The 25,307-nt window shown below is 36.3% G+C and overlaps 1 protein-coding gene across 7 annotated transcripts in view; it reads right to left on the reverse strand.

Moving 5' to 3' along the window:
• The window catches only part of DMXL1 (Dmx like 1), a 77,764-nt gene that overhangs the window by 44,479 nt on the left and 7,978 nt on the right, over positions 1–25,307 (reverse strand). For 5 of the 7 annotated variants that reach the window (XM_065744289.1, XM_065744288.1, XM_065744287.1 and 2 more), the window contains exons 2-15: positions 24,812–24,937; positions 17,946–18,023; positions 16,095–16,173; positions 15,412–15,538; positions 13,284–13,350; positions 11,435–11,610; positions 9,502–9,691; positions 8,299–8,467; positions 4,718–4,930; positions 3,914–4,167; positions 3,134–3,818; positions 2,476–2,597; positions 1,940–2,029; positions 1,387–1,489 (exon numbers count right to left, since the gene is read on the reverse strand). In XM_065744289.1, coding sequence (XP_065600361.1) covers positions 1,387–1,489; positions 1,940–2,029; positions 2,476–2,597; positions 3,134–3,818; positions 3,914–4,167; positions 4,718–4,930; positions 8,299–8,467; positions 9,502–9,691; positions 11,435–11,610; positions 13,284–13,350; positions 15,412–15,538; positions 16,095–16,173; positions 17,946–18,023; positions 24,812–24,937 — 2,479 coding nt within the window. Of the gene's footprint in view, positions 1–1,386; positions 1,490–1,939; positions 2,030–2,475; positions 2,598–3,133; positions 3,819–3,913; positions 4,168–4,717; positions 4,931–6,207; positions 6,274–8,298; positions 8,468–9,501; positions 9,692–11,434; positions 11,611–13,283; positions 13,351–15,411; positions 15,539–16,094; positions 16,174–17,945; positions 18,024–24,811; positions 24,938–25,307 lie in introns of those variants that run through there. The other 2 variants (XM_065744285.1, XM_065744291.1) reach the window with 2 other exon arrangements.

Raw genomic sequence — 25,307 nt, forward strand, 5'->3', positions numbered from 1 at the left:
CTTTTATGAATATTTTATCACAAGCAATAACCCCTGTCACTTTTATAGGTACATACATCAAAAACTGTCACTATTTTGTTTCAGAGGATAAAACATCTCCCATGTATTTAAAGCTAAGTCCCAAGAACATGTTCTCCTTTTTGTTTGTCCTCAATGTGTTCATGTCTTACACTTAAGCATTTATTACTGAATTTGTTCTTTCCAAAAATAACATGAGCCAAGTACCTGAAATGTTTCTAAAGAGTAGAGGCTTAAAATTGAAGTGATTTAAAGCAGTAGGTACTTGCAAGTGAGAATGTATGCCAATGGCATGCTTCTAGGTCTTACTCATAAAGGATCCATTTAGCCCAACATCCTACATGGCAGCAGCTCACACAGTCTTCCAGAACACATAGATATATACAGTTACTCAGTATTGAAAAGCTTCCATGCAAACACATAACAAATCTACTGTTGTATAAAGCTTACTATTTTTCCTCATTTCTATTGTTTCCAACATCCCATTTGTGTTTTTTATAAATTCAAATCCCAGTAACGGTCAATTTCATAGACTGTACCTATTGCTCCACATCCTTCTTGAGCAGAAACAGCTAATTCAGAATCAATAACTATGTGCATTCAGTTCATGTAATTTTTTTTAGTACATCTCTTTTCTTATACCAAATAAACTTCACATATCAAGTTTTAACCATAATTTGATACTTCACGCAATTTTGCTTCCTCATATTTAGCACTGTCATTACTACTGCAGATAACTTGAAATCAAAGACCACAGCTTTATTTTGACCTTAGTTTACCAAACTATTAAATTGGAACAGAACAAAACAAAAACACTGATCAACTCCACCAATGAAAAAAGCTTATCCCAGAGAACAATCTTAAGATCCACAGAATCATAAACTCTAAAACTATAGCTACACAATATCCATGCACTGTTTACGGTATTGTATTTTTAAGTTGTAGGTATTTTCGAGATGGTTGGCTTATTTGGAATAAATTTAATTATATTATAAGAGAGCATTTAGCTGATGTGAAGGATGAACATCCTTTGTGAAAGGCTGTAGACAATTTGCTGCTACATCATGTCTTACAACTACAGGTTTTAAGTTTAAAACACTTTCCCTTTATGTGAGAAAGGTATCAGCAACAAAATGCTTTATAAAGTAATTGATGGGTAACTAATAATTTAAGCTACTTTGTCTAAAATTTGGATGCATATTAGACCCCCAGGAAGTGAAGAACCTATGAGTTTCCTTACATTAGAATTTCTTCTTTAGTATACAAAGCTCTTAGATAAAGAAAAATGCAAAAATCTATACAGTAAGTTCTGCAGAAAGCAACATCAAATTATCTGTCTTCAGTATTTAATGAAAAATAGTTCTTTACCAGAATCCACTACATTATTCTTCTTATCGGGTGTTTCTTTCTCTTGATTATTTAAAATGAAGTCTTCTTGAAAAACATGGAATAATTGTGTTTTCCTGCCATGCTAAGAAAGTAAAAGATACACACAAGAACTGAACATCATAGAGCGCATTGCATAAGCTTTCTCTCTAACATGGGAGCTTTTTAAGTTGATTGTTAAGTTGAATACAAGAAAGATTTCTCAATAAGATGAACCTCATTATTAACATTTTCTCCATTTACAGGTTCTATGAAACTAAAAGCAAGAATATTATAGAATCATAGAATATCCTGAGTTGGAAGGGACCCACAGAGAACATCAAGTCCTGATTCCACGCAGGACAGCCCATATTTAAATTCTATGTCAAAGAGCATTGCCAAATGTTTCTTGAATTCCAGTAGGCTTGAATGGTCAGTGTAGGTCAGAATGAATCTTCCAATGTTTCATTTCACTTGGCAGTAAGTGTAACCTCTGTTTTTAACACTTTGTTACAATATGATTACAGTATAAAATAAGAACAGAAAAAAGTCTTACAAGCTCTGTGATAGCATCCAATTCAATGATACATCCTGGACGAGCAGTAGATTGCTGACTTATGATGTTAAAAACTTCACCAACGTATTTCTGTTTTAAAAAAGTCAGTGGGATGATTCTGTTAACACAGTTTTGTCCACTTCTGAAACAGCCTACTAGCTAGATGCAACATCTAAGCAAGTGTTAGAAAAACCATTATATGTACGATGGCTGCAAGTTATCAGGGACACTGAAAACATCTGTAGTTTTGTCAAGAGACACATTAGTTTTCTTGACAAAATACGGTAAGAACTTGATCGCATCTGAAAAGCCACATGCAGCCGTTTATTGATCTTTCACTGAGCTGAAAGATGTTTACATCTGCAGTACCACTACAGTGCTAAAAAGCTTTATGGTATCTGTTTTTACAAGCAGAACTGGACTACTGTGATCTGTAAAATCTTCAGCAACCAGCTGAGTCAGTTTCTAACAAGTCTGCAATTACTGTTACTGAATGAGGTTTCAACCTCCAAAAACTTGACAACGCTTTCACTTACAGAAATCTCTGGATTGGATTGTTCACACAGAAGTTTTTTAGCATCTATTACAGCTTGATATAATCTCAAATACTGGCCATCACTAGCCACAAAGCAGGCACTTGGAGAATTACAGTATGCACCTGAAAAACATGAATGGAGAAACTGCTCAAAATATTCAGACACCAACTGGCTCCTTTTTCCATCAAGAGGAAATTTAAGACATGGTAAAAAGAAACACAGCATGAGAATTGTAACTTCCTTAACTTCTGTCCAAGAACTACAAAGTGCAATGCTTAGCAAACAAACTAAAGAATACAAAATGAAATCAGAATTTGGTTTGTAAATTAGAGCAAAATCTACCTTCACTTTTAGGTGTTCACCACAGTCTACAATCTAAAGCATATGCTAGTATCTGAGCACATTAACTTCACTAGCTCCTAAAATAAGAAGTACATTATGATTTATGATTGAAAAGGCAGAACTCCACAGCAGTTCTTCAAAAAATAATATACAATTTCAAAGCATCAGCAGCTTGGAAATTTGTAAAATAAAGGATTCAACCTTAACATACCTTCTTCAGTGTATTCACACACACACACACACACACACATATATACATTGTCTGTTTAATAGCATTATTAGCTCAAATTATAGTTATTCAGGAAAATGAACTCACCAAGGCAATAGCTGGGTATAAGAGTGGGCAGCCATGCAACATTAGAAAAAGCTGAAACATGGAGAGAATTGATCCGAGCAAGTTCAGAAACTCCACCAGAAAAGGACAATGGTCCAACAGGATCAACTCTCCAAAGAATGAGTTCACTGTAAACTGCGTTGGGGTCCTGGGAAGTTACATTTGCATTGCCTCTACCCTGAAGTCTTACTGGTGACTCCTGCAACTTTAAAGAATCATTTGCTTGTTTTGCATTCTCAACGTCTGGTGAACTTAGAGCATTGTGATGTGAGGTTGTAAGCAGCAGTGGTAACACTGAATGGCAAGCCAAGTCATTAAGATGAAAACGGTGACCACAGTATCTTGATTTATGTGAAATACTAAGTACAGTTGAAAAGGCCGATTCTTCAGCAAAACTCACTAGCCATTGGTTTAAAGACCCATCTGCATGTTTGGAAATCATCATAACATTAGGTGTGAAAATACTTAGTTTTAAACTGTTGGTTGATTTACTGTGTCCAGAAGAGATAAGCATAGATGAAGATCGTGTAAGGCCAGGAGGCTTTTGTTTGCCTTGTTGAATAGCCAAGTCAACATTTTTGGTACATGCATACATCACTATACTTCTGCAAAGAGAGTTTGCATCACCCGTTGGGAATGCAACAGGAATTCTTGAAACAAATGACACCTGGAATTTTAATAAAGGAAGAAACAGTAAGTATCAAAATTTTCTCAGCATACTTTCTACTCAGTAAGTGTAACCTTGAAAAAAAAAAAAAATACCTGCACCTGTCGAAACATGCCAGGTTGGTATTCATCGAGCCAGTCTACATGCCATACCAGCAATGAACCATCCATAGGATGTATACTGAATAGCATATCAGCATTTTTACTCCATTCAGAAAGCAATACTTCAACTTCGTGATCTACAACAGCAGAAGATAAAGGAACAGGGCTTGTTGCTGGAGTAGTCTTTTCATCACCCAGCTCTTTCCTCTCTTCATTTACTTTTTGTTCATCTCCATTTTCATCAATTTCTAAAACAAAAACATATCCAAGAGGTTAGCAAGCAGTGTCTTTCAGGCATTGGAGCACTTTTCAACATTTTTATAAATCACTCATCCAAGTATAAATTTTAGATAATGAAAGCTTTGATCAAAAGTCCTTCAGTGGATTGCAGTCAATGACTAACAAACCAACATAGTTGAATTTGCATTTCTGTTTGAAATATTTATTTTTCCATTCCTAATGTTTTTGTATGCACAGGCTGAACAGCAATCATCTCCCAGCTATGTATAACACTACACACTCAGTTAAATACAAAGCTGTTTAAATGAGATGCACATTAATATTGCACACAAGAAACTTTAGTTTCAACATTAAATCAGCTTCTTGAACCATGTATTTTTTCATATATTTTTTTAAAAGCTTCTCTAGTACTTAGTGGAAGGGAAGGAACTTCACAGAAATGCTACTGCAATCTTTCTGCTTCATTATGAACTAAGTTGCATGTCTCACAGTCCACATGAAAGAATATTACACACTATGTTGTAAAATGAAAGCCATTGTCTATGATAAGACTTTTACCTTCTTCTGATCTGATGTCCATCTGATTGGATTCCTCAGTATTTGTCTCAGGAGAATTATGTTCAAAATTCTTTTTAAGTTGCTGCAAAAATACTTCCATGGATAAAGTAAAATGAAGTTCCTTATTGTTCAGCCAGTGCACAACAAAAGGTCCACTTTTTTCTTCATTTTCACAAAGACTCAGGGATGTGATAGAAGGGAGTAGAGGAATATCTACCAGAAAAGATATTTAAAACGTTATTCAAAACAGAGTAGTTCGGACAAAAAATATATATATTTCTGATAAACTGTTTTCATGTAGAAACACAATCATGAAAAAAAAAAAGACAGAAGAATATGTGTATTGCCACTAGTCATACCTTCCAACCAACGTCACCCTTCAGTATCACACTGTTCTGCTGCTATCCCAGAGATTTTTTAGGGGGTGTTTCTTTGGTATGCCCCTGTCAGCATTACAGTATGGCCCTATCAGTTTATGTGGCAAAGTTCTAGCTGCAAAGGGCTGCAGGGACTATAAAAAAGAGACCAGGTCCTGCACCAAGTTATTTAAGAGCCAGCTCATTGCTTTAAAAGGATGCATCACTGGCCAGAGCTAAGCCATGAGCAGTGCTGGTTGCATCTCTATATTTAAGAAAGGGCAAAAACTACAGCAAAATGACAGCTAGTAGAAAGGAGTAAGAAATGTGAAACAGCCCTGAAGTCATCAAGGTCCCTGTTCCCATGCACTGCTCAAGAGAAGGACATATATGAAGATGGCTCTCAAGGGTGGGGGGTGTGTTTTTAGTTTGCTTTCAGCTCTGACTGACCTAGTTTTATAACTAGGCAATGAATACCATTAGTCTCCCTTATGTTGAGCCTGTTTTGTTCATAATGGTAATTGGCAAACCATCTTCCTATCCTTACCAACACATGACCTTTTTTCCATGTATCTTCTCCTGATGTGGGGAGAGAGTTGTTTTGAAAAAGTGGCACGATGATGCTGGGCTAGCTGCCCATCGGTATTAAACTAGCACACCCTGCACTGTATCTTCATGATATCACACATTTCATGCAGGTTAATTTGCCTTGCTTTTTGCTACTACAGCTTAGTACAGACCAAACAATTTGAGCATAATTTCCTAGCATTAATTCCAGAACTGAGGCTGCAGGAGGTACTCAGTTATCAAGGATCATAAGTATCAGGAAGCAGCAGTGGTAATGCTGAATGGCAAGCCAAGCCATTACACTATCAAGAACTAATATAGTAACCAATATACTCTGTTGTATTATCATATAAATCTAGGATTTCTTATTATTTTACAATGCTATATGATGCCACTTGGTGAAAAAGAAACCAGTAATCACAGAGTAAGTGGCAGAAGCAAGTATCAGACTGTTGCAAAGTTTCATAATCTAAGCATGTCAAGAAAGTAGCTAGGTAAATTACTGTAATTTATTCAATTGAGCCATAAAGCAATATGCTAAAGGCTTAACCTACAATTAATTCCCACCTGGAAGCCTTCACAGATATTCTGCTTCTAGTCCTTATTTATGAACTAGTACTTCAATTCCATACCCAAGGAGGCAAAATATTTTTAATGACAATACTGTTTTTTTCACCAGTTATGGTTCTGATTTATTTATGCTGTAATATAAGAAAATAAAAACAGAGCACAGAAATAGAAGAAAGGACCAACATGACTATCTACAATTTTGTAGTTGCAAGAAGACAATGAGAGAAAATGAAGAAAGAGAATATTAAGGAAATATGGTCTGTGCACCTTAAAAAAGAAACAGAAATAAAAAGTACTGCCAGTCATTAAAACAGCATAATACTTATAGTAAAAGCAGAATTAGTGGGAGGACATCCATTGATTAGAAGACAAAATTGCAATCAACATAAACAAAAAGGTGGTCTAGAAAGAAAACTTTTCACATTAGAAAACAACTCTACATACAGCATACATCAGAAGATGCCTAAAAGAAATTCTTTCTTTCTGTCCACCTTCATTCTTCTACTTGAAAACTTGAACAACTTTCTAGATCATCATCTTGTTGATTAACACCTTAAAACTAGTTCCCAGATCTGGGTAAAATCCTTAATGAATTTCTACTTGTTCTACAAATTATTTATTTATTTGTTTATTTATTACCTTATAAAGTCTTTGGATTCAGTAATGCTCTGCATATGCCCAAAAATAACTTTTTTAGTCAAAAATCTAAAATACTAAAAAAAAAAAAAAAAAGAACAACCCAAAATAAAATACTGTTTATTACTTTCACTGAACTCAATTCAGGCTGAATATTGTGTGGAGTGTTTGACTCACTAAAGGACTCTGAAGGCACTCAGAGGGACCTTGACAGAGAAGTGCAGAGCTCCACATCTGGAAAGGAACCCCACACACTAGGACATCCTGCAGACCATGCAGCTGAAAAGCACCTTGGTAAAAAAGGACCTAAAGGCTAATGGCATACTGGGTTTCGCTAAGCAAAGAACTGTCAGGAAGCCAAAAGAGGTGATTTACCCCCTCTATTTAGCATTGGCTAGGCAGCACTCTTGAGTATCATGCTCAGTTCTGAGCTTCTCAGCACAATGAAAACTGCACAGACTCCAGTGAAGGACTGCTGAGATGATCAAAGGATTGAAGCACTTCTCATCTGTACAGCACAAGACTGCAAAAAATCTCTTTCTGGTCGACTGTATGCTAATCATATCTGTTGAAGTACTATGAATTAACACTATGAAAGATGAAGATTAATCATCTTAACGCTTATTTAGCTTAGCAACATAAAGGAAGCCCAATGTTCTTCACAATCATACCAAAGATTGTACAGCTGCAAATACAAACTAGTACATAAATGCAACAACAAACCTTTCAAACAAGGATCAGCAGGAGCAAAATATAAACAGTAAGCTTGAGAAGGACCTTAAGCACTCCAAGGAAAAGATCAACACAAGAAAATACATCATAGCAAGAAAGCATTAATGAAAGGCTATTCAGTACTGAATTTCTACTCAGCTTCTAAATGGGTACATAAAGACAGTATGGTTATATTTCAGAATGGCCAAACAGATATGAAGACAAATATTAGTTACTAATAAGGTACTGCAGAATAGTCCCATCAACATAATGTTTGAGTAACAGACTATTAAAGTTTATGGAATGCAAGAGAAAAGTGTGTTTTGTTTGGTTCAGAGAAAGAACATTAGCATGGAAATCATGGTTACATCAAACATTCCATATTAGACAGTAATTTTAAGAAGTCTGGAATTTTTTGTTTCATCAGTGTGCAGCCTCAAATATATTTCATACACCCAATGCAATTACCATTAAATCTGTAACTCCTGTCATAAAAACTGTACCTCAGACCAGTTACAAGTTGACAGGAAATGAAAGCTATGACTACTGAGAGGAAACTCATTCAAATTATATCATTAGTTGATGTAGGTTCTGCCACTTGTTCAGTGAAATTAATATGCGATACATTTTGCATCATCAGAGAAATACTGTACAAAAGGAGAGCATGTTATACTCATGTCAACAAAACATGCCTAAGAGAAAACCAATTACTCTGTAGCAAGCATTTAGTACAATTCCTACCTGTTGCTGGATTGATACTGGCAGCAATATGGAAGTGGCAGAGTGCGTTTGCATGAGCAGGAATGTTCCTGTGAACTTCATGAGGATCTTGCTGATGTGGAGAGTATCCAGTATGTGCAACAACAGGACCTGACCTCCTCCTTCCTCGACGAAAGTGCCTCAGGTTTAACTGCATGAAGAATAAGGAGTCATTTTTAATTCCTTTCAAAAAGAAAAAGCAGATTTCATCTGTAAGTTATTTTCCAGACATTAGTGCACGAAATATATTTAAGTTTAAAAGCTACTTTAAAGCATCAGCTTAGTTTCTCACAAAAACTACAATGTTCTGATTGCATCTGCAGCAAAAGAATATCTTTGCCTTAAGATTCATTTATAAAGACTAACAGAGATACTGTGACTTAACTACCATTTTATATTTCAGAGTGCAGACGATGCTTTTGCTGGTTTTATACTTAAGCAGAAAACACTTGTTTCATAAACATACAATGTGCTTACAGAAGATTCTAAACAAACAAAAAAAGCAAGTATGAATCACCTTGTTTCAGAGAGGCTGGGAAAAAATACATTAGTGCTTTGCATTGGATTAGATATGTACTCCTATTCCCACAGGAAAAGCCCTGTGAGTTTTAAGGTTCACCCCTATATATTCGGTTATGTGGCAATGTTATGGTAACAGACAGGTTAGACCCTCTGTGCCCAGTAGCTGCCCTGTGTCGCATCACAGGCAGCTCCAGCTTTTTCAGAAGGGACTCACTGCTGCTAGAGGTCAGCCATAAGCAACAATGATTATGCCTCTGGGAGGGCAAATTTAAGGCAGGCGAAAACTGCTGCACAACAGGAGTTATTTGAGAAGCAGAAGCAGCCCTGCAGGCACCAAGGTCAGTGCAGAATGCAGGCAGGAGATGCTGCAGGCAGAGAGCAGAAGTTCCCTGCAGACTAGGAGAGGCCCATGCTGGAGCAGGCTGTACCCCTGCAGCACCACAGCACCATACAGAGCAGGTCTCCACGTGCAGCCACAGAAAAGCCCACAGTGTGGCAGTGAAGGAAGCTACAGCCCACAGAGAGCCCTGTAGGAGAAGAACTGGAGATGAACTCCATGGAGACACAGTCCATAGGAAAGAGCCTGCATTCAAGGTAGTATTTACAACCCTGTATAAAATTGTGTGTGCGTGTTTATTCTCCAAATACAATTTCACTTCTTACCTCTAATGCATTTTGCATTCGTTCCTTACTTGATGTATTTCTCTTGAAACTATTTGTGAAGTTCACTGCTTCAGTCCAATTGTTATGTCCTCCACCATACAACAGACTATCACTAGGTAACAAAGTCTCTGCCCAGAGACGACAAACATTATCCTTACAGCAAGTCAAGAGTACGTTGCAGACAGCACCACTAATGAAAGAAAATTTAAGGTGTGAAGAAGCCACTCACAATCAATCCAACATGAAACCGAAGTAACAGTACCAAACACTTTCTACTACCAGTTTTCAAAATTATACAAAGTAGTTTAAATCCTAAGGAAAGAAAAACTTTAAAAAGACATTCTTGGGGGAACAAATATTACATGACAGACTTCCATGTCTACTCAAGCATGTAAATAAAAATTACTTAATCTTCATACTTTAAGTTCGTATCACAACTGCAGAACAGTTAATCATGGACTTCAGTTTATAGACTCAGGCATAGCTGTGACAGCAGTGTTTGCTTTGTTTTCGAAGTCCTTCACACAAAAAGCTAACCACATATTCTGCATAGTTCCCCACGTATTACTGCTACACAGCATTTACAAAACTATATATTCAAAGCACAGAAACCAAAATAGTACAAGAAATACAACTGCAAATTTACAAACTTCTCTTAATGGCTATTTCTCTGAATACAATTTTGGTGATATAAGTATCCAAAAATTCCAATTAAGTTAAAATGTTCACTGCAAAAAACTATGCAAGCCGCATTTCCAGCTCATGTAGGTTTAAAATATAGTTTTAGCTAAGACTGAAAAATGACATGGATCATCTCATCTTGCACATGCCTTAACATAGCTTCCAGGAAGTATCTATTCCATGATCATCCCAGGTACAGAGGTTAGGCTCACTGACCTGAAGTTCCCAAGGTTTTTTCTTCCTTTCCTAAAAATGGGAGAGATGTTTCCCTCTCTCCATACACAAGGGACTTCTCTACTATATTTGAAGAGTTGTGGCTCTCAGGGAGTGTCCTGGTAACCACATCAGCTAGTTCCCTCGTGACCGGATTCATGTCCTTTGCTACCATAGACTTATGCATATTCAGCCTCATGAGACAGGCTTTGATTTGCTTTGCTCTTACAGTGGGAGGGTTCTGCTCACCAATCTTTGCTTAGAGGTTTAGGCACCTGAGAAGCAAAGGAAGACTGACTGCCTGCAAAAATGGAGGCAGAGAACTTGCTGAGTAATGGTAATGGTTTTACAAAATGTCTGCAATTTAAAGATTGGTATATAAAAGACAGCATAAACTTGCCAGCACACACAGATGTATGCAGAATTCAAAATCCACTGACAGGAATAACAGTCACATAAAATTATGTTTGCAGGATAAAAAGTTACTGTAGCATGAGAATAAATTTCAGACAACAGAAACAAAAAGCTGTAAAGAGTGGCTTTTTTCTTGCCAGTGATTATTTTGTTCCTAGTCCGACATCTAAGACAATCAGAAACCCAATTTCTTAATCCACAGTTTCTTCGCGTCTGTATACTTATCATTCTCTCAAGAACTTCAGAGTGAAGCAATCATTTAAATACAAATTATAATGAGGTTATCAAACTCCAGTATAAAGTGTACAAATTTTACAATCAGTGTGACTTTTATCAACAGTACATCTGTGAATAGGTATGCCAATATTTAGCTCTTTCCAAAAAAAAAGTCTGTGTCTAATCTATCAAACCGGTGAAAATACATTTCAATACAACTAAGATAATGTGGCAGAATAGTGGATTTAAATGATGTTTCAGGAGAAGAAAAGCAGCTTCCTGCGCTTCTCTAGCACAATTTAGTGCATAATATGGAAAATAGTTCTCAGAGTTCTCAGAGAAGTTTCTTTTTAGTTTTGGCTTGGGTTCTTAATGAAAACTTGCAAACCTGGCTTAACAAACTACTCACCGTGGCATGAATTTGCTCATTTTCCTCCATGAAAATGAATTTACAGAGCGAGGATGGGCCAAATAAACAAATGAAAAATCAACCTCTTGTGCTTGTTTTCCTGGACTTCCACCTGGTGATGTTACAGCTGATCGCCAGTTGTCTGTATTGTACCACACTTTCACAAGACAATCATCCTGGGACAGGGTGCGATAAAACAGTACATATTTTGGATAAGAACACAATGTATCATAAGAACTTTTTTCTTAAAAACTCAACACCTTGGTTTTCAGTTTTTCTTTCAAGTGAAATACTCAATTCAGCTCAGCAAATAGAACTTTTAACACCTGAACTCTGGTTGCAGAGATCCCTTTGGATTTGTCTTGCCAACAGTGATTCAGATTTCATTTTGCTCCTTTTTATAAACTATCAGTTTTTTGCTACAAATATGTACAAAACTGCACAGTTATTCAAAGTACAAGGTACTTGTCATGGTTTTATGCCTTTTGGTACTGGTATTCCACATCATAACATCATGTAGTGCATTAAGAGTTAAGAAGAGTTAATGCTCCAGCTCCGTGGATCATCGATAGTTCCAGGTATACCTGTCTCAGAAGAGAAGAACTCCATTCCCCAGAGGACTTTGCGATGCTTTGCGTTCTTACATGTTTACGCTCAGAGGGAAAGATAAAAACTGTCTGTGGTCACGGGACGCTCTCTTTCCTTTGGGATGGACTCAGCAGTGGGTGCTCGCTGCCGTCCGCCTTCAGCATTAGCGTAAGGCCTTCGGTTTATCAGACACTCTCTCTTGCTCATTTTATTTCATTTATTAGCTTTAATTCCAATTATATTGTATTATATTGTGTTATTTTGCTCTCTGATATCTTACATAGTAAATTAGCTTTCCTCCTCAGATCGTTGCCGCTGTTTTGTTCCTAGGCCCATCTCCCTTTTCCCTTTCCCCCTTACCCTTTCCTGGGGCGTGGGTCTGTGGGACCCCAACCCAATTGTTGTGGAACTGGGCCGAACCTGCCTGTAAACTGTTGACAGTACTTCAGCAGAAAAATTTTTCTGCTTTGTATTGCTTTGGGTTCTGTGACACTTCAGCCAGGCTTTCTGCCTATCTTAACAACAGCACTATCCCCGTCAAAATTGCACACTAGTATTTGGCATTTTTTTAACTTATTTGGCAGCCTCTGCTAGGATATTTTGTTGACAGCATAAACTTAGTGCCTACTTGAATCTGATAATCTGTCTGAAAACTGCTCAGATTGTAAGGTCTATTGCTCCTTTAAAACAGTAATGAAAACATGAGTGAGGGTTTCTTCGTCCCCCACCATCAGATTGGACTATTCCATAAATTCTCACAAGACAATCTGGGACATTTTCAATATAATTTTTGGATCAATGACGGTGTGACACTCCCTTCTAATAGGGACAGTAACATTACTTGGAGCAGCAAACCCTTCACTTACCACTCTTTAACAAGTAGTGCAAATTCTGATACAATTTGTCACATTTTTTCACAGCACCCTTTACAATAACTTGATTTTTACATGATTTATCTACAAGATTGGTCATTAACAGTGACTGCAATTATGTGGGAATACATATTCCAATACCTTATCCATTTTGAGTCATAATCAAGGTGTATGTTAAAATATGACACAGAGAATACCTTATTAACCCCTCCCAGGACATTATACTTCCCCTAGATTCTCCTTTCATTAAAAGTGAAATAGATAGATCACAGCAAATACTCACCAAAACAAAGCAAAAACAAAAACACAATATTCATCAAGAAAGCTTTTTGTATGAAAAAATAAATTAAAAATAAAAAAATAAAAAAACACAGATAGAAAAAGTTTACCTTTCCAGCTGTAGCAAAAAACTCCCCATCTGGTGAGAATTTCATTAAACAAACTTGAGAAGCAGTACTACGAAATAAAGACAATTAAAATAACAAGTAAGTTTTATGAACTTTTTCAGAACATCAAACAGCATTTTAAACAGCAACAATTTAAGTTTAAGAAAGGCTAGAAGGAAGAGAAACTTGAATACAATGAGTGGTTGTAATCACACAAAAAAAAAAGATGATGCTAAACGATGCAGCTGAGGACAACTACAACATCCAATATTTCAAATGCTCATAATTTAAAAACCAAGTAACTTTCAAGTTATCCAGGAGATGAGAAACAAACTTAATTTTTCCTTTATTTTTCCTATAATGTACTTAAGTAAATATTTTAAAGCAGTTGTTACATTCACAGTCAAAAAAGGTAAAAGATGCCACACTGAAAAAAAACCCATGTCTACTTACATGGTTCATTTTTCTTTTTCAATGAAAAATATCTACAGGTGTATTTTACATGTTTTCAAATACTGAGCTATCACCTAAACGACCAGCTTAGATATGGCAAGAAAAACACACAAGAATTTAATTATGTAGTAGAGTACAGTCCATATTTTTATCTTGAAATTCTTGTACATTTATAACAATTTGTAAGGCCTAACTTTTAAGAGAGATTAAGTTAGTCACCTGCTTAACAAAAGCATGATGCTGTGTGTGTACAATAACAACAGCATATCCACCACAAAATTTACAAATCAAATTAAGAGTATCTGTTTCAGCAACTTGTTCCTACTAAAGCCAATATTAAGACACTTGGGAATGCCTTTTCTAGGCATTAAAAATAATTCTGGCAAAGAATAGCACTGCAAATTCAGTATCCTTAAAACTTTTCATTAAGAAAAAAAATTGTTGTTTATGTAATAGAATTACAAATGCTGGAAGACATACAGACACAAAAGCTGAACTGATAGCGCAAGTTCTGTTGACCCTTTTGGAGACATGAATTTTAAATACAAAAAATCCAGCTCTTATTACTCCATTTAGAGGTATGAAATTAAGACTTCTGTATGGTTCGAGATGCACATATGAAACTTGGTATTCAAGGGACACAGGAACAACTGTATTGCATGTTACTGACTACACTTAACACAGTCCCACATTCTAGAACCATGCCCATGGCATTCTATCTGCAAGTTCATACCCTCATTAGACTACAAAATGATGTTGTTGATGGTATCTCAATGAAATAAAAAAGTGTCTTGATTCCTTTATTTTACAGAGTTCATATTCAATGGAAAATTTTCCAGTTGAATTATCTTGAGATTTTGAACACATTGTAGAAGTTAGAGCTAATACAGGGGAAAAGAAACAATTAAAAATTATAAAAGGGCTTTTTCAGGTATGTCTAGGAAACCACCACTAATGTCCAGTATTTCATGAAGAATAAGTGCATGTTAAGTTCTTCCATTTAACCAGTTACAGAGACTTATTTAAGAAAACTGACTTACTCCCAAGCAAACACGCTGCTTGATATATTAGAGGAGTCTTCTTTTGGTGGGAGGAGCCAAACTTACAAACAGAAGTACCAAACTAAAGCTCTTCTGACTGTACCAATACGCAGTCACAAAGACTACAATGATCAACCAACATGAACACCCAAAGAGTGGAAGAGCATTCATAGATGTGTTAAAACAGAATGTGTCCATCTTTTCAAGGCTGTTTTAAATATCCAAGAATATAGAAAATGCAAAATGTGGGAAGACATCTGTGGAGGAAAGAAAGGTGCAGTCTATAGGACAGAGAAGGAGTTTCATCTAGATTGGTCCTGCATGTGTAACATCTTTCAAATTAGCAGCCTTCAACCTACTTACTGTCTAAGGAGCAAAGACTGCTGATACAGTCACAAGGACAACCCTTACACAGCATTCTAGTAGTGCTCAGTAAAACTAAAGAACTGTTGAAGAACACAAATTACCTCAAAAATAGTTACAACTAAACTTGCAGTAATAAAGAAATGTCATGTACTCAAGGCAAATATGATTCAAGAATCATGTTTGAATATTGTTTAACAAACAGCAGTACACAGTATGATTTCACTAAACAAACCAGCAAGGGAAAACAAATTGTTATTAAAACAGTTTCTTACTTGCATTGCCAGATACACCTCCATTCTCCAACATCTGTTCTGTCAGTGTTGCCATTGTCAGTAGAGTCTTCCAAAGGAACATTGGACCAAAGCTGAAGACAAGTGGAACCAGTCAAAAGCCGAGTGCCTAAAACAAATGTTTATAACAAGTAGAAAAAAATAGAAAAAAAAAACAGATTGCAGATACACTGCAAAACAAAATGTGCCATATATTAATTTCCACATTTTTATACCCACAGAAAACCAGCAAAGTTTTATAATAGTGTGCTTTCATACATTCAACCATATCAACAAATTGGGTCTATCTTGCAAGAATGGCAGCTTCTACTCTCCTTTCTTATGAGAGACAATGATTTGAGTTGAAACTTTCCAGAGTAACATTTCTAAAGACAAGTACCTAGAGCTACGATAGATGTTCCTTACTCAAAATAATACTTACTATTTTAGCCCCTATTTTAAATACTGTTGAGAGTAAAATAATCAGATAATACCATACAGATTCTATTTTGGCTCTTTTCCAACAAGGAGGGGTTCTTTTCATCACTGGTAGATTTCATCTCACTTTGGTCTTCTCTATCATGGCAGGACAAAATTAATATTTTCCTTGTCTCCAAGGAATACTGAAATTTCAGTAAGAAATATTTGATACTGCAAATGATTTGTTCCTTATATTCTATTCTTACCTGTGGGATCCCATGTTAAATTGTGTGCTATACCATCCAGTAAGATTTGAGCATTCTTCTGCCACTGATAATGCAACTGCTGAAACATTAAACATTCACAAGTTTTAGCATGAAAATACTTTCTTTCCCAAATGTTCTATAATAAAAATATCATACCTTCACCACACTCTCCAATTTCTATGAAGTCTGCCTAAAAATAAATTCCTACTCGTTTGTAACTTCAAAAAATCTGAACTGGAAAATTTTAGCATATATCACAATCATTAGAAACTGAGCTTTTCAAAGGGAAAGTGTAACTTCTTAAAAAAAATAAAAAAGTGAAACTCAAGAAATGCACCTAGCATTTGATATCCATAATACTGCTGAAGGATTTCAGTAAGTTCAATTATTTTTTCCTTCTTTCCTCCCAGGAAATCTGAAGACAGTTGACTATTTCTTTGTTGAGTTTGTTCTTTTGTTTTGGTTTGGTTTGGTTTGGTTTTTCTTTCCCAGGTACAACTAACTTCACAGACAGCTATAAAGTAATCATTCCACACATGGAAAATATCAAAGCCATATATACAAAAGTAAAAGACAGAAGAAACAAATCTTCCATATATTTCATTGAAAACATTACGTAGCACCTGTAGACAATGATCTGAAGAAAGCATTTCTGAAGCTGGCTTTTCTGATGGTTGCTTTTCTTGTTCTGTTTTTTAATTCTGAATATTGTAATAAATGGAAAAGAAAGACAATCTAACTGCAGTGTAAGTATGCTGGAAATTCTTGCAGAGAAGTTAACTACAATGACTATGTAACTGAATACTTCAATACAAATATTTATTTAAAAGCAAATCATGAATGGAAGACTCCTTCCTCTATTGCTTATAGTTTCAACAGTAACTTCCAAGTTTCAAGGTATGTGCAGTATCAATGGGGAAGAAAAAAAAAAAGCCAACCATTAAGGGTGGATTAAATGCCCCCTGTGATCAAACGGAAAGTAACATATATATATGTGAGTACAAAGTCCCATGCTATAATTATTTTATTTGGTTACTTTCCACCAGTATAAACTATATTTATTGAGTAGCAGGTATTAAGATACATAAAATAAACACAGTTTTTACTGGTCAGCACAGAAAGTACTATACCGTAATATGATCAATTAATTAACACAAACAGAGAGACCAAATCCTGGGAAAAGAAAGAATGCACCTTGAGCAACTGTTCCAGGTGAAAACCTCAATATCAGTACTTTACTGGACCCTTGTACTTCTATGAATAATGGTAACTCTTTCCATGTAAGAAGCACAGCTAAGTAATTTATGAAGTATTACTTGGCAGAAATTAATATTTGGATTGTTAAGTCACTATATCACTGTCACCAAAGCTCAGCCACACTATCAAGAAATCATTGGTTTTATTCACTAACCTAGGCTAATAAAAGTTGTAACAGGTTTTTTGAAAATTTGAACAGGAATATGCAGTTCCATAACTTGGGGTTAAAATATCAATTGTAAATCACATCAGCACAGAAGGGCTACAGAAACTGGTTAAAAAAGGAATTCCTATGATAAAAGCACATACTCTTTGGAGTGCAGTGGCATGCCTGCTTTGTTAGGTTCTGGAATTTTTATGTCAGGAATAGTAGACTTAGATATATGTAACATGTAGCATTATAGTATAACCTGTTTTGACTAGAGCTATTTCAAGTAACATGCCTCTGCTCTCCTACTACCATTTTCACTTCCCATGGAGTACTGCATCACTCAATTCAGATTACAAAGGCAACTTCAGCTTTAAAGCAAACCAGAGAAATGAGCCAAGCTTCACAACTGAGTAAATCAAATTAAGGAGCAATAAATTACTTACGTTATGATGACTGCTGTTCTGCTTCAAGAGACTAACTGGCTCAAAGATACAAACCACGTTTCCATAAGAAGCTGCAATCTAAAGCAAATTACATAAACACATGCATAAAAACAAGCTACAAAACAAACAAGATTAAAATACAGAATTCTGTTTCTAACTTCAACCTAATGTCTCTATACCCTTTAGGTAAAAGAAAAAAAAAAAAGACATTTAGCAAAATTATGAAGCAGGTGTTCACAACAATATAAATACAAACTTTTAGTAACATATTAGTCCTAAAGACCTACTGACAGCATAGGTGGACTCCTGCATTTTTGTTCTTATTCTTTTCTTTTTTCTAATCAGATTTATGAGGGCTGCTCTGAAAGTAATGCCTCTCTTTATTATACTGGCCTACAATGTCTAAGGTAGGTAATGGTCACATGGCAGCAAAGGCTGAACCTTCCTGCCAGTGTTCCACTACATTTTGTTGCTATGTTTCACATGGCAGTAGAGGGGAATGCAGACAAAATGGTGTTTGACATAGAAGTGAATATGAAACAAAGATACTGAACTGAGTACCTCCATGCGGAAAAAATTGCACCCGTTGACATTCATCAATGGTTGCTGAATGTTTATGGAAACCAAACAGTGGATGTGAGCTAAGAGAAGTGGTGGGTGGTGCATTCCAGGAGTAGTGACATTTTACTTAAAGACAATATTATGGACAGCCACACACAGCAGTTACACCACAAAACAAAGAGCAGAGCAATCACCTCACTGATGAGCCAGTTAATAGCGATGACTATGTTGATAAACAGTGTTTTGTAGGTAAGAATCTGCTCTATCAAGTAGTGCTATTGTGCTCTTTGTAGCAGTTTTACTTTCAATGGAAAAAAAAAGGAGGCATTACTTTTGGAGCAACCTCCCACCATCAGTATGCTCGTTTTTCATACCTAGGTTATCATAGGTTAACATGTAAGTAGTCTGCCCTGTTCACAGTCGAAGAAATAGAAACACCATCAGTTCAGAGTGCATTCATAGACCTCCCCACCATTTTAACATGCTACATAATAAAATCTTAATTTAGAAAATTCAAGCTACAAAAGTTGAACATCCTATCCAGAAAACATGAAATCAGAATAGTTAGTAAATGCTTACATAAAATGCTTCCAAATAGTTGTAGTATAGACAGTACTGCTACTACAAAAACTTATTTTATCAATGGTATCAGCCACCTCAAATCTGAATTGAGACAAAACTAAAACTTGCCATTATGTTTTAAGTATAATTGACTTTGTTAGAAGGGACTAAAGATAACTGAATATCCTTGTCTCTAAATTAGAGACATGGATTTCAAGGGTAGACTACTTGGTAGGTAAGGAACTGGCTGGAGAGCATCCACAGAGCTGTGGTCAGCAGCTCAAAGACAGGTGGAGATCAGCAATGAGTGGTGTTTCTCAGGGTTCTGTACCTGGATTGGTGCTATTTAACACCTTTATCAGAGACAGAGATGGAGAGATTGAGTGTGCCCTCTGCAAATTTTCAGATGACACTAAGCTGAGCGGTGCAGTTGATATGACAGAAGGAAGGAATGCTATCCCAATGGAATCTGAAAAGGCTTGAGAAGAAAGCCCACATTAACCCAGTGTGGTTCAGCTAGGCCAAGTGTAATGTCCTGCGCAGTGGGATCAAGGAAATCCCAAATATTAGTGAATGGATTGGACACAGCCCTGCTGATAAGGACTTGGGGGTTCTGATGGATGAAAAGCTGGACATGAGCTGGCAGAGAACATCTGTGGCCCAAAAAGCAAACTGTATCCTGGGCTGGAACAAAAGAGGAGTGGTCAGCAGGGCAAGGCAGGAGACTGTCACCCTCTGCACCGCTCTCATAAGGTCCCACTTGCACTGAACACAAGTGTGGGGGCCCCGGCATATGAAAGATGTGAAGCTGCTGAAGCAGGTTCACAGGAGCGCTACAGAGATGGTAAGAGGGCTAAAGCACCTCTCTTAAGAAGAAAGGCTGAGGCAATTTGGCTTCAGCCTGAAGAAAGGAAGGCTTCATGGACACCTCAGTGAAGCGTTTCAGTACTCAAAGGAGGCTAGTAAAAAAGATGGCGTTGTTTCTTTTTTTTGTTGTTTGTTTATTTGTCTTTTAAACAAGGAACTACATGTAGCAATGAAACAAGGATCATGGTTTTAAACTAAAAGTGAGTAGACAGTATAAACATGAGGAGTCCAATTTTCACTAAGAGGGCTGTGAAATTCTGGAACAAGTTGCTCAGGGAGGCTGTGGTTGCCAATCCCGAGAACTGTCCAAGGCCAGGCTAGACGTGGCTTTAAGCAACCTGGTCTAGAAGCAGGGAGTTTGAACCAGATGATCTTTAAAGGTCCCTTAGAAGCCATCCTATAGCCCTAACTGAAAGGCCTCTCATGCTAAAATCCTCAAAAGACAATGTTGCCTGAAACTACTCCAAGATACAGAGATTTGCAGAAATTGCAAGTTTGAAGAGGTCATGCTGATAATGGACATCTTGAATGTGCACACAATGCATGATGTTATGAGGATTAAGATATGCAGTTTTGACATCATGTAATAGTCAGTTTCTTATTTCTGTGAGATTCTGTCTGACGAAATTCCCTTACTTTTAAAAGTAACATTAAAGACAGGCAGGGTTGCTTTGTAAACATATAGATTTCAACATCAGACAGAAAAATTTAAAGGAAAAACTATAGCATTATGCCTAAGTTGTCAATATTTTTAAACTAAATTTTAAAACTGTAGATTTGGTTTCAAAAGTTGCCTTTCTTTAAAGAGATAAATATATTTTATATGTAAGCTGCTATCAGCCTGACCTGTAAATGACAACAATAATTTCATTAGTTACAAAATGTGTAAATAAACCTTTCCTTATTCCTAAGACTAATATCTGCCATCTCAAAATCACTTTAAGGAACTCACTTTTTTATTCCAGTAATTCCATTCAAAATCTCAACATATATGTCTATGTGAAAATCATAGTGATTAGGTTTTTTCTTTTTCCTATTTTTTTTCCAAGTGAGGATAGATCTTCAGCCTATTACTGTACCATTGGTTTTTAAGACAAATATTAGCATACCAAATGTTACCCCCTGGAAGTTTCATAGGGTTCTGCAGCAATACAGGTACTTTTATTTGTCCTCACCAAGTAGCATGACACTGAAAGGAATAATGGAGTTTTGCATGTTGAAGGACTTCCCAAGTTACTACAATAATTGCTCAGATGGAAACCAAACTTGTCTTATGTTCCCAAGTCCTTTTATTAGTCAAGTGTAGAAAAGCTTTACCTAGTTCTAAGAGAAAGGTTACCACCATCCTTGTGTCAACATTCAAGAATGAAGCACCTGCCTCTAGGGCAACAACTCTGTCCACTCTCACTGCTTTGTCCAAACTAGGAATAGAACTGCTCACATTTTATGAAGTTTCAGTCTAATTCAAATAGTTTCTTTATACACTTCAGTTTTTCCCCAAGTTGCTCTCCACACTGCACAGAATGCCTCTTAGTTTTCCTCACTCATGAGCTGTCTGTAACTCTTACCAAGCTACATTATCACCCGCTACTAAACTGTAGAAAACAATCAATTCCCCTGAAACCACAGACTGCTATATTTAAAAAAGAAAGTACAGCTCATGAAATCACAAAACCTGAAATGAAAACTAAGCTTGCATATTCAAACTAACAGTTGATAATAAATCAGTAATGATAAAGTGTTAAAACATTTTCACTTACAATTTTCCGCAGTTAAATTGCAGAAGCATTAGCATGTAAGCTAAATGAAAATTTTAATTAGCTTCTAGTTTTTTTTTAACATTAGTAAAATACTGAGCTAAAAAAATTAAATTTCATATATACTGTAACAGTGCTGTCAACAGCTATGACACCTAAAAAAACAAACTTTCATCATATATCTAAAATAATCTGAAGCTAGCACTATCTTCTTGCTCATTATCACATATTTATAGAACTCACACTTCGATTTTTTTTTCATTTTTTAATTAAAGATTTGGTCTTAATTCTCATATTAATTAGAAGTGAAAAGAGGCTTGTAGCTTTCACTGTGCGAATGAAGAACAAGTATAGTACTCACTCCAAATAAATTGTTCATATCAAGTTGTGTGCACCAGGGGAAAAAAGATTCAGTGGCCTAAAATTACACAGTCTTCCTTGTAAAAGCCATTTTCATGCAAATCACTGTTGATAAATGCATGTCCTTGTAGCGAAATTAGAAATTCTCATACATTCCTCCTCCCTCACCCCACAGTTTCAACCTTTGACAATGAGAACTGAAGTTTATCCCCAAAACTAGACAAGAAAGTGAGAAGACAGTGGCATAATCCTCTCAACACTTCAAAGCCAAGGAAGGGGTTGATCAAACATCAACTACTATGCTGTTTCTTCTTCAAAGTAGCTTCACAATGCATTAGCTATCCAGTAAATTAGAATTAGGTTAAGATGGCCAAAACACAGAAAAATTTGAACTCATTACTTTCTGTCACAGTTTTATGATTTTTGTTGTTGGTATTCCACATCATAATATCATGTAGTGCACTGAGAGTTAAGGAGTTAATGCTCCAGCTCCACGGAACATTGACTGCTCCAGGTATACCTGTCTCAGAAGAGAAGAACTACATGCCCCAGAGGACTTTGCATTGCTTTGCATTTTTCCATTTTCTGCTGTCTGTGTGTCACGAGACGCTCTCTTTTCCCTTCTGGATCAACCCAGCAGTGGGTGCTCGCTGCCGTCCGCCTTCAGCGTTAGCATAAGGCCTTTGGTTTATCGGACACTCTCTCCTCACATTTTCTTTGATTTAGTAGCTTCAATTCCAATTATAATGTATTATATTGTGTAATTTTGCATTCCAATATCTTACTTAGTAAATTAGCTTTCCTCCTCAGATCATTGCTGTTTTTTTGGTTTTAGGTCCATCTCTCTTTTCCCTTTTCCCTTTCCCTCTTCCTCTTCCCTGGGCGTGGGTCTGTGGGTCCCCCACCCCAATTGCCACAGAATCAGGCCAAACCAGCCTGTAAACCTGCTAACAGTCTTTTTACAAACTAACTCTGTCACTCATATGGAGAATGATGGAGATTCTTATACAGAGTAAAGCCTTACTATTTGTAGATTATGCTAAACAGCAGCCTTCCTTTAGGAGAAAAACTAGAAATTGATCAATTAGTTCATCGTTCACAGATTTCATACGTAAACACAAAGCGGTGTAAACACATGCAGAGATCTCACCTCAGGATGGACACCAGAATCTAACCAAAGTTGTCAACAACTTGAAAGCCCACATGTGCAAAATACTAATGCTATCACTGTACTAGAGCTTAAGGGAATCAATTATAACAAAAATTCTTACATTTTTCCATGAGGCAGTATGTACCCACAGTTCCAGCTTCACTGGTAAAGAGATTAACCACACTGTGACATCTCAATAGACAAAGCTACCTGGTTCATTGTTTTTTATCATAACAGAACAACTAAGATAGACATCTTTGAGAAGAATCTGAAACCTAACAGTGTCTAAAATACAGTATTTTGAGCCAGTTTACCTACTTGAGAAAAATAAAAGATGGGAACACAAAAAAGGAAAATTCTATCCATAAATAATTTTAATCCCTTATGAATTGCTTGATATATCATTCTTCTATGATACAGAAATTATTTTTGTGGAAGAACTCATCTGCTACCAGTCACTGACACGTCAAAGCATGGCAATGACCAAACTGAGGAATGTGAACCCAGAGTGAATAAACTACATTTGTGCCCACCATTAGTCTTTTTATTTTTCCTTCATGCATCTACCTACATGGCCCCATGTTATTTTCTACTGTCTACTATGCTTATTATTTCTTATTTACTATGGTGCTTACCAAAAACAAAGAGATAAAGCAATTAGCCATTTTTATCTTCACTCTAGTATACATGTCATAACTTGAAAGCATCCATTCTTCTGAGACAGTTCTCAACACAGACATATCCAACCCACACACAGTACGTGGCCAGGCCCAGCCCATACTGCAGCCCACCTCCTGAATTCATGGTAGAAGCTCTTCCTGCTGAGTGGCCTGGCCCAGCCCTGCCCCAGGAATGCACTCATCACTCAACAACCAACAAATTGTGAAACCAGGATGCAGGGAGGGCACAGTACAGTGCTAACTTCTGTTATGGTAGATACTTTTTTACATTTTGATACATTGCCTGAACACAGTCCGGTGAACAGTGAAAAATATGCACTCCTGCATATCCACTCTGATAAAGGAATTTAAGGATAGGTCTCAAGACGGCTGAAAAAACTATACTTTTTTGGGTATATAGGTAAACACATTTTCAGTCAACATAAATACATTAGTTGCAAATTTTCAAACTGAATGTAGAGTTGAGATCAGATATTCAATTCAAAAGTTTAATCATGTCTCCTTACTAGACTTTTGTAACTCCTTTAACAGAGAAACTTATCCCTTGTTTTGCAATCATGTCTTATCCATGTTATTGCTTTCTGGCAATATGTACAAGTGTTAACAGCCATTTTAAAGGATGAAATAAAAAAATCTCTGACAAACACCTTGGTAATTCACTAAGAATTGCAACAACTTAAAACAGACTGGTGAATTAGTTTCAGAAAAACAAGGTCTAACATCCCACTACTTGATGGGTTTTTGTTAATGTTTTCATTAAAAAATATATAAAAAATAAAATAAATTGTTACTTACATGCATAACTATATTAAATATTTTATACATGACCAAGATGATTCATGTTCACTCAGTGTGGCCCATGCAAGTCTGAATGCCGGACACCCATGACTCACATGATATTCCAAGAATATTATTAGTAGCACGACCTACCTTTCCCTGTTGCACTGAACAGTCCACACATCCCACTTGAATGTTTCCATGTTTTGCTCCAGGAATTATCTGTAATCTTTCAAAGTCAGTCCCTAATACAACAATATCACATCCTGAGGCATATGCCTAAAACCAAAACAAAACAAAAACAAATCAAAACAAACATAAACTCAAAAAAAAATCACAGAAAAAGCAGAATCTCAGAATTTAATAAAGCTATAGCCATTTAAAACACATCAGTTAAATGGTGTAGCTTGTGTATTTTATCTACATAAAACCCAACAGACACATTTACAAAGATCAAATGCATATCTACAATTTCAATCAAGCAACCGAAGTTGAAGTCCACCATAAAACATCAGAAACAAAAAAAATGTTCAAGATAGAAGAGACAAAATAGAGTTACAAAAAAGTATGAGAGATGAAAAAACAGTGAAAAACAAAGAGCACTTGAAGTAATGTATTTCCTAGACCGAAAGCAGAGACATCTTAAACT

The sequence above is a fragment of the Cyrtonyx montezumae genome, unplaced genomic scaffold (assembly GCF_038088225.1).
Source record: "Cyrtonyx montezumae isolate F1298 unplaced genomic scaffold, pur_monq_1.0 scaffold_30, whole genome shotgun sequence".
In the NCBI taxonomy this organism is placed as follows: Eukaryota; Metazoa; Chordata; class Aves; order Galliformes; family Odontophoridae; genus Cyrtonyx; species Cyrtonyx montezumae.